Raw genomic sequence first — 16,957 nt, forward strand, 5'->3', positions numbered from 1 at the left:
TTAAGGAGCACGGGAATCTCACCAAAACACACCACCATCACAGCCCACAGAATACACCACCATCACAGCGCACCATCACCGTCTTCACTTTTTCTCGGCCGTTTACCTCCGTCCCTCCCCTCTGTCACCGTCGTCGGGAAAGGCCTCCACTGTTGTAGATCCGCCTCCATTTTAGGACCCCATAGTCATAGGCCTCCCTTGCCCTTACCGGAAGTCTATCTCCACCCACAAAAATGGCTAAACCGGCCAGCCCCCTCCCAAATCAGTGGACGACAACTCACTTCGCCGGCTAGGCGTCGCCCTCGCAACAACAATTTCTGTCGGCCCTTTTCCTCCTCGCCACCTCTGCGATTCGGTCCTCCTCCACCTATTCCGCAAACAAACGCTGCCCTTAAGGAGAGAGAGAGACACGCACATATCTGATTTGAGCGAGAAGGAGAGAGAGAGAGATGTATAAACGTGCTTTTTCTGCGGTTTTTTTTTTCCCCTATTGATAATAGATGTCTTCCAGAGAAAGCCGGAGAGGGCATCAGACGTTTGTTACGGCATTAAAACTTAAATTTTAAAATCAAATAAGTAAAATAAACGTGTCTTAATAAAAATATATTTAATTTTTTTTTTTGGATTTTTTTTGATAAATTAATGTACCGGTAGGTTAAATATTTTATTCATGTGTATAAAATTAAAAAAATTAAAAAATATACAGATTTAACAGTTAAAAATTTAACGTTACACCGACATACCAATAAATCGCCCTTTTTCTTTTAATTTAGTATATTGAAATGTTTTATTTAATAATTTTTTGTTTATAAAAGTTTATTCTTTTATTTTACAGTAATTTTTAAAATTTATTACAATTTAAAATTTAGAACTAAATTTATTAAAATTTCTCATATTTATATTTTTTAATATCTTTTAATCTAAAATAACAAATGTCTAAGGTATCAAATGCTCTATTTATTTTACCAATTTGAGTTTAGAATTCAAGTTTTTCTACATTAAAAAGCTCTAAAAAATATTCATATCTAACTTTTTTTTACAGTAAAAAACTCTCACATAAAGTCACATATCAACTCGAATTAAAAACTCGAATCAACGAACTAAACGGAACGTGCCCAAAATTTATAATAGCTTAATTAAATAAAATTTATTTAGTTTAAAACTATCTAAAGTTGTTGATTTTATAAGAAAATTACTGTACAAAACTAAACACCGTAAAATAACATCTCTGGAATTTAACAAAATATTCTTTCGCATAATTAAACATGATAATGTAAGTTTCCAAAAAATTATATTTTCCACCATTATTTTCCCAAATAATTGATTTTTATTAATTTAACTCCTATTAATTCATGCATACTGCACGTCCCCTATAAAATTACTTTTTCTTATTACTCTTTCTTCTCGAAAAAACTAACTAGACATTTATATTGCTAGAATATTTTTTATATTCTACCGCATTATTTTTCAAAATCATATATGGCTTTAATGTTCGAATATATGGCACGAGGCTACAAGGTAACCCCACAAATTTCCGGTCTAGGTGATTGTCATCATCAAATGCTCTAATCCCATATTCTTTTCTTGGGGGTGTGAGAGACTACCGTGCTTAAATTCAAAAAAGTATCTTCGAATATAACTAAGGCTTAGTAAAACGCATGGTGACAACAGGGATTAGAATATGAGAATCGTATCTTTAGGGGCAAGTCTCAAAACCCGAACGGTCCACTTCTTGCTCAGTGGTGTTATGACTCTGCATATTTTCATTATACAGATATTTTACTATTACTACGTGAGTATTTCTTTTTTCTAAAAAGGATGATCGGTTCCGGGTGTATGTCTTTAGACCGTGAGTACTTTTATTTACAATGTTTTATAAAATTATATCCTACCGAGTCTTCCGCTCACTTTTCTTGTTTCAAATGTATTAAACCCCTCCAGGCGACACGAGGATTAGTGTGGAGTAGGTAGCTACTACCGGTGAGGTGAACCCGTCTTCAAAAAGTGAAGATTTGAATTTCCTTTCCCTTTATCTCAAGGCATGTATTAAATTATAGATTGTAAACTTAAATATTGCTAGACTATGGTTGATGTCAATATTTACTTTTATTTATATTCATGTATGCTAAACCTGTGGGAATTCCTGACATAATACCAGGGGCAAGGTTTTGAAACTAGTTTGATTGGAAATTCCACCACTTTTCTTGAAACTGAATTTCTTATAAAGAGCGGGGCTTGTTTGGAAATACCTGGATATTTTGAATTTGAATTTTGAATTTTTGCACTGTTAATTGTTCATCACCTTCTTAAACGGGTTTAAATATCTAAACAAGTCTCCACGTTACTAACTCCTGTTTGGGAGCGTGACAGTTTGGTATTGCTTTTTCCATCCAAAATCAGCTTATGCTTGTAGCAGAAGCTGATTTTAATGTTTGGTAAATCTCCTCAAAAGTATTTTTTAAAATTTTTTTCAAGAATCTACAGTCAAAATCAGAAGCAGGAATCAGCATAGTATAATTAATGGAACTTTCATAATACCCCTAATGACATTTAAAATTTATAATCTTCTCAATCTAAAATTCAAACTCGTAATATAATATAATATAATATAATATAATATAATAGTAATGTTGTAACAAATAATATCTTAATTATATTAATAACTCTAGTATTATTATTTTATCATATGATATTATAATAATATTATAATTATTTTAATAATATGATATTATAATTATAATATAATTATAATATGACATTATAATTATAATATGATATTGTAATTATTATTTTATAATATAGAATGATTAATATAATTAAATATTAATATAATCTTATAGTTCTAATATTATATATCATAGTGTATTACACGTTATAATTATATAATATATTAATTATAATATATTTGTTTAATATAATATAATAATGATTATATAATATGATATAATATATTAAAATATACTATACTTATAATTTTTAATTATATTATAACTGAAATATTAATATTTCTTATGTAATATCACTACACCACAATAGACTTTTCGTAACTGTTAATTATAGCGTTTTTAAAAAAATGTTATTGCGCCGGTATATAATAGCGTTTAGAAATAGTTATAATATATATATATATTAAAATTTCATGACATTTTGACAAGTTTATTTTATATATATTTAAAAATATATAAATATACACATTAAAATGAACACAAGACGGACATTGGAAATAATTTCTCCAATTTTCCTGCTCGCTCCTCCCTCCTTTTTTTTTTTTGGGTTTGAAATGAATCTAACTTCTCCATATACATTATACGAACAAAGGAAAGGAGAAAAAAAAAACTCATTCTCCCACATTGTCGAAGACTCAGTTTAGGTTTTTCAGATCTCTCTCTTTTCAATTCAAACAAAAACCAAAGCCAGAACATCAAAAACCGAAGCCCCTCTCTCGTGTTTTTAGATCTCTCTCTCTCTCTCGTTCAAGCTCGTGAACCCCCCATCCAAAATTCATCAATCTCAAAAATCCAATTCCAAAACAAACCCAGTTCGTCCCTCACCTCTCAAATCCTCGGCAGGGACGGCGCTGCAATTTCGAAAATCTAGCTGGGGCAGGGTAGTGGGCTGCTGCGACGGCATCATCTGGCGAGGAAAACCCAGAAAGCCCAACGAAGCTTCCAGATCCGCCCCATGGATTTTGATGGGGTTTCTTTGAAACTTCTGGATATTCAGATTTGTGGGGTTTCTTTGAAACTTCTAGAGATTCAAAAACCCTCTCTCTCAGAATTCAGTGCATCCATGGTTTTTTTTTTTTTTTTTGGTGTTGATCTGATTTTGTTTTTGGTCTGAAAATATTGATTCTCATGTTGTGTAGAGAGGCTCTAATGCCGAAGCTCCTGCGCTCTGACTTCTACACAGAGCCACGAATCCAAGAACTGGCTGCCAAGGAAAGAGCATAACCAGGGTTCTGCCGCCACGTCAAGTAAAAACCCACAATCTCTAGGTCATTAAATTTTTGTTTTTGACAGATTTGTAAATGACAGAATAGTTTGTGACAAGTTTTTGTTTTTGACAGATTTACAGTGGAAAACTAACATCGGTGATATCCAGAAAGCACCAGTGTCTGTTCTGTTTCTTTGGGGGGTTCTTGCATTCTTTTAGTTCTGTAAGTTTATTTAGCCGTTTGGCACTTCTTCAACCATGTATTGATGATTTTTTTTCACTCTTTTGGTTCTGTAAGAGAAAGTATATTGGACTTCTGAACTACTTCAACCACAATTTTAGCTTTTTTTCCCTTGTCTTATGGCTGTGTTTGATTGATGGTTTTTAAGTTCAAAATGAATGTTCAAAGTGTCACAAATTTGCATCTCCTTCAGGTTCCTATAGATTCTTGCTATTTAGGCTCCAATAATTCTGCCTTCCTGTAGCAGGTATGTATCTATAACTTGCATCTCCTTACAGATACTTAATGCTTATGTAGGACAATCCGTTTAACCACTTTAATAACATACACATTAGTGCAAAGCCAGCAGGCACTACCTCTTCTCCATACACAGTACAGGAAATGGTAGATGGAAAAGAAGCTGCAAAGAGATCCAACGATGGTGTTTCTGATTCACAGTACTGGAGATATGATGTCTCACAAAAATGACAGAAACATGGAGACGGAGATGGTAATAAGCTTTGCTTTAAATTTGTTTCCTATGGCTCTTGTCCACGAGGGGAAAAATGTCACTTTCAACATGATGCGGATGCGAGGGAACAATCTATGAGGGGTGTTTGTTTTGATTTTCTCAACAAGGAAAAATGTGAAAGGGGTCCAGATTGTGACTTCAAGCACAGCTTACAAGATGAAGGTGAGGGATATTCTCACAGGAGACGTGGATCTGAAAATGCTTCAACTAACAGGTTGTTTTATTATCAACATGCTATTTTTCCGTAGATTTCAGTTTTAGTTTGGTTCATGATGTTTTTGTTATTCCTGTGATTACTTTGTTTGCAAACCATCAACTATGTTATAGTTGGACAGTCAAGGGTACTACTTCATGAAAAGTACCATTCCATCGTTGGTACTTTGTGTTTTCACGGTAACATATTCATTTCATCAGCTACAAATGAAAAAAAAAGTATAACAAATAATTGATTTGTTTATGGATTTCAGGATGAGAAATTTTTTATTTGGTATTCTGGACAAGAGGAAAGACAATTGAGAGTGAGCTCTATTATGATGATTATAAGTGGTGGAACAGCCTCAGCCTGCCCCCGTCGCCGTATTGGGACCGCAGGCACTCGCTGCCCCGCCGCTCGCCTCCACCGTTGTATAAGTGGTCGAGGAGGGACGATGGAGGGTACGATGGGAGGAGTCCTAGAGGAGGGTTTGGACCTGGCGATAGAAGGTGAGAGGATTCTTCCTTGTTGTCTCTGTGATTTTGTGGTCAGTTTACAAGTGATTAAAGCTTTTTCATGTTTAGTTTTCGGTGATCATTTTGCATGATTTGAGTTTTTAGTTCAAGTCGTGAACGAAAAATTGTATTGCAATTTTATGGACGTTGGATTGAGCTTCTTGGTGAAGGGGATAAAACCTGAAAGTGAACATCGAATTGAGACTCTGTGGAAATTAGGACTTTGGTTTGGTTCGTGGATTTAGGGTTTCTCTCTTTTAATTGTGTTAGAGAATGCTATGAAGTGATATTCTATTGTATTTGAACATGGGATCGATTTATGGCTCTATGATTCTCGACATGCTTGGCAGGTTTTCATAATATATGGAAACGTCTACTTCCTTGAACCAATAAAGAAAAGGGATTGGAGTAATTTTTTTATGTGCTGTTTTTGGACTTTGAATGTTTTTCTTGGCTTCTTGCATCTAATCATATTTCTTAAACAAGGATGTTGTATTTTCTTTCTCTGAAATTAGGACTTTGAATGTTTTTGGACTTTCTTAAACGCACCAACAAGAGGTTTTTACGGGCTAGAATTGTGTGATTCTAATGAAGTTTTAGTTGTGAATGGTGTAACTAGTCTTTGCTTTATTTATAGGTTAAATGGTGGAAGTTTTAGTTGAGTTTGATTATTGTTTTAATAGTGGATCACTTTCTTACAGGTTAAACAGTGAAGATGACTTTTTTGTTGAAACATTTTGTTAAGATGGAAGGATTTACTTAACCATTGCACTTAGACGTTTTAGATACTTTGTTATCTCCAACTATTCCTCTGTTTTCTTTACTTGTTTTGAATGTTAAGGTTTTGGACATTGTATGAATTATGTTGTAGACGTAATTTTATTGCTAACTTGGTAGATATTGATAACAATTGATATGTTAAATGTTTTTATATTTTAATTTGAATGTTCCTATTTAGATATATCACATATCTTAAAATTACCATTTATTTGAATGAATTTAAAAGGATATCAATAATAATTTTAAAAAGCTACAAGAGTATGAACATAACAAGGAAAAAAAATTATTAATCTGTATCGTAGTCATGCTAAATAGATGTAAGAGGTTGAAAATAATTTGTCTTAAACGTTATAATACCTTAATTCTATAGCTTTCCATAACTCTCCTAAAACACTATGGGCTTGTTCGTTTACTTCAGCTTACTCGAGAAAGCCCACTCGAGTGCTGAAAGTAAGCCCAGTTCACGTTCGGTTGTGCAAAACTCGAATTGGAACTCGAAAATTAATTCGAGTTATCAACCGGTTTTTGAGTTCAACTGACCCCTGCCACTTGAGTTACTTCTCTGCACTTCTACAGTGCAGATTCCTGACTGTTGCTGAAAGCAATGAAGCTTGCTTTCAGCTCTTCTTTCTACATTGCAAATCACGTGGTTCTCCTGTTAGCGAGATTCGAAATCGTTTGACCATAGTTGCTGGGTCTGCTCCTTCAACGTTCATTCGATTTCTAAAGCCCTCAATCCATTGCGCCATTTTCCCCCAATCTCCAGATTTCAAAATCGTCGCCCACACTATCGACCCCCTTCCGCATGTTTTGTGTCCCCCTTCCTCTACCATTGTCATCGTTTGTTACCCCTTCAAAACGGGGAAATTTGTTGGGACTCCGTAGGTGCGGCGACCTCGGTGGGTAAACCTCCTACGTCGATGTAGAGGCAACAGTGCACGCCGGAAAACTCTCCAACCGAGACGTCAAACCTACTCCCCCTACCTCTCTCGTTGCCGGTACCTCAGATTTGCTAACCTTTCCTCGCATTTGGGGAACCTCCAAGGGAACCAAATCTCCTCCGTAGGCTCGAATTCGGTAAGTTTTTTCCAAAACCTTATGTTCAGTTGATGGAAAATATTTTTGGTGATTTCGGTTTCTAGATCCAATTCCGAGCACTAGTATTGGTGAATTCACATGTTCTTATTCTGGGGAAAAAAAAAATTGGCATTTGTAGTGAATTTTTTTGGTGATTTCTGCCTGTAGACTTCATCGGATCACTTGTATTTTGGAACCCCTTTTTGTTAGTTTCTGGAAAAAAACCAGAAACTGTTTCCAGATGGCATCTCGATGAAAGCCTATGTTCGTATTATGGAAAAAAAACCTTGGCATTTCTGGTGATTTTTTCATGCACTTTCAGCCTCTATACTTCATCACGGCACTAGTATGTTGGAACCCCTTTTTTTTAGTTTCTGAAAAAAAAAAAAAAACCATAAACTGTTTATAGTGATTTCTCTTCTAGATTGCATTCTGAGAACAGTTTCTAGATGGCATTTTTACCTATGTTCATATTGTGGGAAAAAACATTTGTTCTGGTGATTTTTTTGGTGCTTTCAGCCTCTATACTTCATCGGCCACTAGTATGTTGGAACCCCTTTTTGTTAGTTTCTGGAAAAAAACCAGAAACTGTTCCTAGTGCTTTCTCTTCTAGATTGCATTCTGAGAACACTTTCTAGATGGCATTTTTGCCTAGGTTCGTATTGTGGAAAAAAACAGTTGCTGTTCTGGTGATTTTTTTGGTGCTTTCAGCCTCTATACTTCATCGGCCACTAGTATGTTGGAACCCCTTTTTGTTAGTTTCTAGAAAAAAAACCAGAAACTGTTCCTAGTGCTTTCTCTTATAGATTGCATTCTGAGAACAGTTTCTAGATGACATTTTTGCCTAGGTTCGTATTGTGGAAAAAAACAGTTGTTGTTCTGGTGATTTTTTTGGTGCTTTCAGCCTCTATACTTCATCGGGGCACTAGTATGTTGGAATCCCTTTTTGTTCAGTTTCTGGAAAAAAAAACCAGAAACTGTTTCCGGTGATTTTAGCCTCTAGACTTCAACAAATGCTATGAAGTTTATGTGCATACTTGCTAGGTTAGCTATATTACGAACCTTTTTCATCTGTTAAGAATGTTCTCTATACAATGCATCATTCTATACTTACATTTTATTTGGCCTCGCTTTTGAATATTGTTCTCATATGTACATTTGTAAATCCTGCTGTGCAGTTTCTGGAAAAAAACCAGAAACTGTTTTTGATTTTTTCAGTTTCTAGATTGCAATTCACCGTGGCTATGAGGATGTCATTGTATTTAATGGCTTAGTCTCTTATGTCGAGTGATATTCTATGGTTGGTTAATGGTTGGTTGCCGGTTTATCCCATTACACTTCGTTGGTATGGTTGCTTTCATTCACTTTGAATGCCTTGCTTGAGCAATATGCTGACGTTAGCTAAACCTTTGGCAGCATATTGGTTGCCGGTTTATGCATAAACTCATGGCATAATGTTCGTCTAGTTCAGGTTTAGAGTGTATGGGAAACCTACCACTGAGATTAATTGAACATAAACCTTGGTAGCCTAATTGTCCTAGCCTTGGATAATGTTCCATAATAGGACGATGATTGGCCTTTACACAAATCTGAGCCTCCTTCCAACATCCGAGCTTATTAAATGAATTTTGTATGCTATGTACATACGTATTGCTGCCATTATGGTATTGTCAATACATAGATGGCGAGAATGAGAGATAGAGATGTAAATTGGAGCCCAGAAGCTGAGGAACAACTGCTTAGACGTCTAGGTGAGTTCAATTTATTGAAGTCTGTCGGTACCACCCCTCACCGAGATAAATACACACAATGGGCGGCGGAGCTAAGTGAGCATTTTATCGTCCCCTTAACTTGGGATAAAGTCAAACAAAAAGCCAGTAGACTGAAGAAAATGTTTGATGCTGAGTTTCTACTTCGTACTGCCACCGGACTTGGATGGGATTCGATTAAAAAGAAACCCACTTGCACTGACGAGTATTGGCAACAATTTATCAGTGTAAGTTTCTAATAGTATATGTCATTTACAAGATGGAGTCCATTTGTTAGACATTCATGTCATTTTTCATTCTAGAATATAATGGAAGTTTTGTTTTGTATTAATATTTGTTGCTCAATTTACAGATCCATCCTGAGGTTGAAAGGGCGAGGAGGAAGCCCTTGCTGGATTACGATTTATATTATTGCGCGTTTGCCAATACTCGGGCAAATGGGGCCTTTGAGTATGGTCAGGATGATGCTCCACCACAACATAGGTCTGGCAGCCCCATTGAGCGAGGAACAACCAGTTTCAATGACGGTGACGATGTTCCACTTACAGATAGGAGAAATGGCATGCACAGAGAAAGCCGCGGACAACATACACACTCACCATCGCGAGTGGTACGTAGACGGTCAAGTCGTAGCTCTCGTAGGGCGTCACCTAGCTATATGGAGCTTGTTGTGGATCTCCTCATTAATTTGATAGAAACAAGCAGTCGGTCTCGAGGTATAAATGCATCTGCGAACATGTCGGTTCAAATTGAAAACGTTCAGGATCAATGCATGGATTTATTGGCAACGTTGGACATCTCCCAAGAACAATATCTCTTCATGTTCAACTTCATGACTATGGAGCCTAGATGGCAGCGTCCATTCCTTCACATGCCAGAACACCATCGGCTCGTGTGGATTCAGCAGACTATGGAGCAGTGTACAACCCAACAAGTTGCTCTTCCGCCACCACAATAAACGCCTTCGGCCTCGTACTTTCAGCCGAACATGCAAACGAACCCTACACCTGGCAACACATTCGGCCAGTCCACTTCCCCATTTCAACCATTCATGCCATCGTTCTCGAGACCCAACTATACAATGCCACGTGGAAGGGATGGTTCTTCGTAGCTGTGATGATGTTATTTGATTCGTTTTATTTGTTATGAACAGGCCCATAGAGACTTGTCAAAAATGTTATGTTTATGGTTCTAATTCCTTTATTGTTTTTCGTTATTAGTACTAATTGAGTAATTCTTATTAGGTTGCGGCACATTTAGTTGATGATTTGTTACTTAATGCGAACTTATTTATGCAATTATCTATGTAAGAGTTGATTTATATGTACTTTTTAACTTTATGCATATGATTTGCATTTTTATAACTTTATGCTTCATTATTCTGAAAATTTGACAGGGATGGATATAGGTGGGAATTCCAACCCGCTGGGTTCTAATGAATCAGACTATGACAGTGATGATAATTTTTTCATGCAAGTTGTCGCTGCGGCGACTATGCTATGTGTTGGATTTGTATACAGAGAACCTTCTCGCCGAAGGCACACTTCTGGTTGGGGAGGCGCACTTAGAGTGCATTATTATCTGGAACGTAGTCCAACAGTGATGTATGACAGTCCGTATGAGTAGTGATGCATTCTTGCGCCTAAGTTTTATCCTTGAGGAAAGGGGCTTATTGCAACCAACTGTCCACCTAAATGTTGATGAGCAATTATTCATATTCCTAACTATATTATGTCAGAATCAAACTAACAGGGAGGCACAGGACACTTGGCAGCGATCTAGATCAACGTACGCTTATTTGTTAATTAATATACGTATAAGTGTAGGAAAATTTTACCTCGTCGACTCGGGGTACGCTAACAATGGATGCTTCATGGCACCATATCGGGGGACAACATACTACTTGTAAGAGTATAGGGCTCGCCGTGAAAGAGGATTCCACAGCGAACGTGAGCTTTTTAACTACACCCACTACTCACTACGTAATGTCATTGAAAGAACATTTGGTGTGTGGAAGGCTAGATTTCATATTTTGAGAACCATTAATCGTTACCCCATGACCAAACAAGTTATGATTCCAGTAGCATGTGCTATAATACATAATTTTATCCATATGTACTGTAATGGGGACAGGCTATTGGACCAATACTCAAAAGATGGCGTTCCGGTTGCAGACATTGATCCACTGAATGTTGATGAGGACATTAACGACAATACTAACCATGAGGGTCAACCATTGGATTCTAATGCAGAAGTGGAGATGAATGCTTTAAGGGATGCAAGGTCGCGTACAATGTGGGCAATGTACCGTCACCGTCGTGCACACTAATAGCCCTCATTCAAAAGACGTTGATATGCGACGATATTATGTTATAGGGTCTTTAAATACTCATGTTATAATTTATGTATTTATTGTTGTATTTTTGAACTTAATTAAAATGAAAACTGATATTCTACTTTTTATTTTTATTATTTTTTACTTTTGTAATTATGTGTTTTTTAAAATTACCAGATTTTTGAGAACCATTAATCGTTACCCCATGACCAAACAAGTTATGATTCCAGTAGCATGTGCTATAATACATAATTTTATCCATATGTACTGTAATGGGGACAGGCTATTGGACCAATACTCAAAAGATGGCGTTCCGGTTGCAGACATTGATCCACTGAATGTTGATGAGGACATTAACGACAATACTAACCATGAGGGTCAACCATTGGATTCTAATGCAGAAGTGGACATGAATGCTTTAAGGGATGCAAGGGCGCATACAATGTGGACAGTGTACCGTTACCGTCGTGCACGCTAATAGCCCTCGTTCATTGTTGTCTTTTTGAACTTAATTACGTATTTATTGTTGTCTTTTTGAACTTAATTAAAATGAAAACTGATCTTCTACTTGTTATTTTTATTATTTTTTTATTGTTGTAATTACAAGTAATTTATTACAATAAAACATAATAAAGTCAGAAAATAACAAAAATTGTAAGATAATTGAATAAAATTGTTAAAGGAAAAAAAATGATATCCACTATTCACAACTCAAGTTTTATCACAAACAAACACAAACTTAAAAAAATTCTTAACTCAAAACATAACTCAAGTATGCATAACCAAACGCAAACTCAAGTTACAACTTCAACTCAAGTTATACTCAAACTCAACTTAAACTCAACTCAAAAACTTAACTTAAGAATACTTGTAAAAGAACAAGCCTTATGTTTTCTTAGGACTTTTAATAGTGCCCGATGTCCTAGCGCTCCCAAAAATACTATTGTTAGTGATTAATAGCGTTTTTAGTCTGCTACTGATATTGATATTTGTTGTAGTGTATTATAATGTGTTTTATAATATTGTAATTATATTAATCATTTTAATAATATTATTATATTCTATATCATATTATATGTTATTTAATAATAATTTTATTGTATTATATTTATTAAATATAATAATAAATATATATTATATTGTAATTATATATATTATATTATAATATAATATAATATAGTTATAATTTTTAACTATTTACAGCAATTCAACCTCAAATGCTATTACACTGATTTTGTAACCAGCGCAGCTACTATAATTATATTTTACCAAACACTCCGTTATTTTTTGTAACTGCTACTTTTTTCAGCATAATTAAAAGTAATTTTCTTAAAATATACAGTACTACTAAATTAAGCCTAAATAAAGTTTCAAAATGGACCCACATTCCCATTCTTGGATTCCATTTCTCTCCCTTATACTAATGTCTTGATCTCTCTTTGGAACCAATGTCGATAAAAAAAAATTCATTTATAATATTCCATCATGACTCCTGAACAAATACACGAGATAAAGATAAAGGGTGGATTTTACATTGGTTTTAAAATTATTTTGTTTTTAATAAAAAGTAAAAATGATATTGTTTTGAGAATCATTTTAGATTGATTCTAAAATTCTCTTGGTTGATTTTTTAAGAGATTATCAAAAAGTGAAATCGTGTTTATTAAGACTTCGTTTGGTATGATGGTTCAAACTAGGGTGATTCTAGTTTTAATTTTAAAACCAGAACCATAATTTATAATTTTTTGTCTAAATCATGGTTTTGAAACCAGAACAAGAATCAGATGTTTAAACCACCCAAAACTAAGAGGGAGTTGGTTTTAGAATCAATGGTGATTTTGATTTAAACGTCACATTAGAGTTCAAACCTTAAATTGGAACCATCCGAATCAAACACTGATTCTGAATAAGTCAAATCAGAACAACTTTTTACTTTTTGTAAACAAATACTAATTTAAGCCAAAATTATGGTTCCAGATTCTATAACCCTTATACCAAACATACTCTAATTAATTTATTATAATATTGTTGATAAGTACTAAAAAATGAAAACAACTTTCAAACTATTTTCTAATTCTTTTACAAAAACAACTTTCAACTTTAAATTGGAACCATCCGAATCAAACACTGATTCTGAATAAGTCAAATCAGAACAACTTTTTACTTTTTGTAAACAAATACTAATTTAAGCCAAAATTATGATTCCAGATTCTATAACCCTTATACCAAACATACTCTAATTAATTTATTATAATATTGTTGATAAGTACTAAAAAATGAAAACAACTTTCAAACTATTTTCTAATTCTTTTACAAAAATCATTCTCATTGTTTTCGTTTTTATTTTTATTGCTAAACAAACGTCGTTTCGTTTTTATTTTCATTTTTTACTTCTCACAATACATGAAAACCGTTTTCAAAAACGGTTCCAAACAACACTATTGACCATCAAACTTTGCATCCATAAAAGTGTAATATTCACACTACAGATATCAACAAACAGAAAATTCAGAAAACACTAAACATCCAGTATCTAGAATCTGCAAACGGCATTTAACATATTTATAATCTGTGTACTGAAATCACAAAATGCTATTTCACAACTATTTTCCAAAGATGGATTTGATCCACCAGATGCCCTTAGTGTCCTTGGGGCCTTCATCTCCTTCCGGGGGAGGGTCACTCTGTGGGGTCTTGTGTAGTTTGCTCACATCGTAGCCCTCATCCACGGCTCTCTGAACGAGCTGGTTGTATATATCCTCATCTATATGAGTCTTCCTGCTCAATATCTACAAAGCAACAACCACACACGACAAAAAAAAAAAAAAAAAAAGGTAAAAAATTTAATCAATAAACTGTTGATACAACGACTTACAAAATTCATATATACAAATCAAAAAGAACATCTCAAAAAGGTTTTGGCTCCATTTCTACCCCAGATCAAAACTTTTACAATCAGTGTTTTTCTAATTTTAATCAATATTACCAATATTCCCTGTGTAGGCTGTGTAAAATATCATGGCTAAGCCCCAAGTTATTATAGTTGGTTTTTCTTATGAGAACAACCAAGTACTGAACAAATGGCCAAAGTTCCTTTCTTGGTTTCATTTCCACACAAAAATATGAACTTTAATTTAAGCATGTCTTTGAAATATTCAAACCCAATTTCAAGTACTAAAAACAATATGCATATGAAAATGAATAATTATTCTTGGTTTCTTAATCTTTTATGGTGTCACAGGTAAAACAAACTCAGTAAATTGACAGTATGAATACCAAAACAAAAGATGATAAGAACAACCAAGTAGAATACAAAAGACCAAAGTTTCTTTACTGCTTTCATTTCCACACAAAAAATATCAACATTTTAAGCATGTCCTTAAACTATAAATACCCAATTTCATATTCATTTGTCAACCACATTCATTTTTTTAATTTGGATTACGAGAAGAATAAATTATATATGATGGAATAAAAATAGATTTTTTTTTTTTTTTTTTTTTTGAGGCCTTGAGGGGAATTTGGGAAAAAAGAGCATACCCAAAGGTACTTCCTGGTGGGCTGGCCAATAAGGGCAACCTGGTAATCAGGATCAATGTACAAAACCCAGTAATCACCAACAACCGGGATGATGGGCAAAAAGGGAGGCACATAGAACTTGACTTTGAGCTTGGCCTCATCACTCTTGGGATCAGCCTTGTAGGCAGTGCCTTGTATGTAACCCCTTTTGCCGTCAGTCCAAGTCTCGTTCACCACATTCACCGTCCCATCTTCTTTCAGCGTGTACGTCGCCCTTGTGTTCACGCCATTCTTGGGCTGAAACCTCGACGGGAACGAGGCTATCTCGTACCACCGTCCCATGTATCTCTCTATGTCAAGACCCTTTACCACTTCCATCTCTATCTTTGCCATCGTTGAAGGGGAAAAAAAAATAAAAATTACACACTTTTCAGAGGTTTTGGTTTCATGATAAGGAGTGGAAATGACGTCTTTTTGGCGAAGACGTGGAGATTTATAGGCCTTACACGTGTAGGGTCGAACGATTGAATCTGCCAGACGTTTATGGCAGTTTCTAGGTTTTTTTTTTTTCTTTATTTGTTTTCTGGAAATGACAGTTGGCATATTAACAGGAGAATTTAAAATTAAACGGCTTAAATTGTTTCAATGTTAATAATAATATTAATTTTTAAAGAAAATATTTACTTACTATTAAGATGCAATTTTTTTCACCTTTAATCATAATTTTTATATTAAAGTTCCCTAAAAAAATATAAATTATATAGTGAAGAAGTATTTTATTGGCAATGCTTGCTAATAGACAATTAGATTTTGTTATTATTTATAGATTATTAAGTGATTTAATTAACATTTTTGTTGAGATTGTGTGATTTATTATTTTATTTTTGAGAAATATGTCATTTAATTTTAGAAACATATTATCGGTAGTAAATTCCATCACGGATGTTCCCTCTTGGTTTGAAGAAGACCTTTGCTTGAAGAAGAAGAAGAAGAAATACATGATGTGGATGGCAAACTTAGTGAAGAAGAATAAGGATATGGTGTTGTCTGTCTCTTTCGTTGTGAAAACCGACTGCTCAAGATAATGTTTTTTTTTTTTTTTTTTCTCTCTGTTTTTGTTTTTAACCTCAGCGAGGAATTTTATTAAAAGAGAAAGAAAAAGATATACATCAGAATTAGAGAGGCTAAGCATTCAACAGGAAAAACAAAACAAAACATCAAATCTTAAACCTATATCCTGTAAAACCAGAAGCATCCAAACCATACTCTTTAAAAACAAAAATTAGCACATTATATCACCCAGTGTAACAACAAGAAACAACACCAAAACTAGTCAAACAATCAGCAATAATATTAGTCTCTTTAAAAGAATGAGAAATAACAAAATTCATAAAGTTAGCCTTCTCAAAAGCATCTATCTAAACATTCTGAAGAGACCATAAAATTGTTGAACTAGCATTCAGAAAAAAGATAAATTGCACATGCAGAATCATTTGCTAACCAAATGCACCTCCACCTTTTACTTCAAGATAACCTAATGGCCATAATCACATCTTAGCTTCTATAGCTAAGCACTAACTCAAGAAAACACTGAAAGCTCCTACGAAGAAGCCCTTACAATTTCGAAAGACTGCACCTCCCCCAACTAAACCATTCCTCTTAGCTGCCCCATCTATATTAACTTTAATCCAAGTTGTAGAGGGGCCCTCCAAATAATAGAATAGATCTTATGAGCTTTTCTAGGTACAACCTCAAGCCCAAAAGCTTTGATAGTAAGAAGTTTTTAAAGAGAATTTTTAATAACACCAATCTTGAGCCTACCAACCTCAACCACCAGCCAAAGAAAACAAAAATAGAGAACCACACTATAAAAAATAGTCTTGTTTCTGAAAGGCCATATAGCCCAAAAGCTAGTAATAATCGTAGTAATTCATAAACAAAAAACTTGAGAACCAAAATCAGCTTCAAAAGCACAAGAGAACATCTCTTTAATGCTGCGAGCAGGATATAAATGTCTACCAAAAATCTTAGAGATTTGAGCCTAAATCTTAACAACAAAGTTACACTCTAAAAGTACGTGAGAA

General features: G+C 34.5%; 3 protein-coding genes across 5 annotated transcripts; 2 read left to right on the forward strand and 1 right to left on the reverse strand.

The window, feature by feature from the left end:
- Positions 1 to 3,231: 3,231 nt before the first annotated feature.
- LOC21411251 lies at positions 3,232 to 10,770 on the forward strand. 3 transcript variants are annotated; one of them, XM_024170087.1, is made up of 7 exons: positions 3,232 to 3,727; positions 3,866 to 3,973; positions 4,067 to 4,156; positions 4,368 to 4,421; positions 4,510 to 4,847; positions 5,153 to 5,387; positions 10,416 to 10,770. In XM_024170087.1, exons 5-7 carry the CDS (start codon positions 4,842 to 4,844, stop codon positions 10,643 to 10,645), a joined length of 471 nt encoding a protein of 156 aa, XP_024025855.1. In that variant the 5' UTR covers positions 3,232 to 3,727; positions 3,866 to 3,973; positions 4,067 to 4,156; positions 4,368 to 4,421; positions 4,510 to 4,841; the 3' UTR covers positions 10,646 to 10,770. The 3 variants fall into 3 exon arrangements, 2 of the variants coding, with proteins under 2 accessions (XP_024025855.1, XP_024025854.1); XR_002902797.1 differs by having other exon boundaries at positions 3,232 to 3,973; positions 4,510 to 4,899; XM_024170086.1 differs by having other exon boundaries at positions 3,232 to 3,973.
- Positions 8,740 to 10,265, forward strand: LOC21411252. The gene is made up of 2 exons (XM_024170084.1): positions 8,740 to 9,246; positions 9,372 to 10,265. Exons 1-2 carry the CDS (start codon positions 8,932 to 8,934, stop codon positions 9,975 to 9,977), a joined length of 921 nt encoding a protein of 306 aa, XP_024025852.1. The 5' UTR covers positions 8,740 to 8,931; the 3' UTR covers positions 9,978 to 10,265.
- A 3,038-nt stretch (positions 10,771 to 13,808) lies between the features above and the next one.
- LOC21399902 (temperature-induced lipocalin-1) lies at positions 13,809 to 15,322 on the reverse strand. Its single transcript, XM_010105063.2, has 2 exons — positions 14,895 to 15,322; positions 13,809 to 14,143 (listed from the first exon to the last, which is right to left on the reverse strand). The coding sequence occupies exons 1-2, from the start codon at positions 15,264 to 15,266 to the stop codon at positions 13,958 to 13,960; spliced, it is 558 nt and encodes a 185-aa protein (XP_010103365.1). The 5' UTR covers positions 15,267 to 15,322; the 3' UTR covers positions 13,809 to 13,957.
- Between the last annotated feature and the right edge of the window lie 1,635 nt (positions 15,323 to 16,957).

This window comes from Morus notabilis, unplaced genomic scaffold (assembly GCF_000414095.1).
Source record: "Morus notabilis unplaced genomic scaffold, ASM41409v2 Scaffold181, whole genome shotgun sequence".
Taxonomy (NCBI): domain Eukaryota; kingdom Viridiplantae; phylum Streptophyta; class Magnoliopsida; order Rosales; family Moraceae; genus Morus; species Morus notabilis.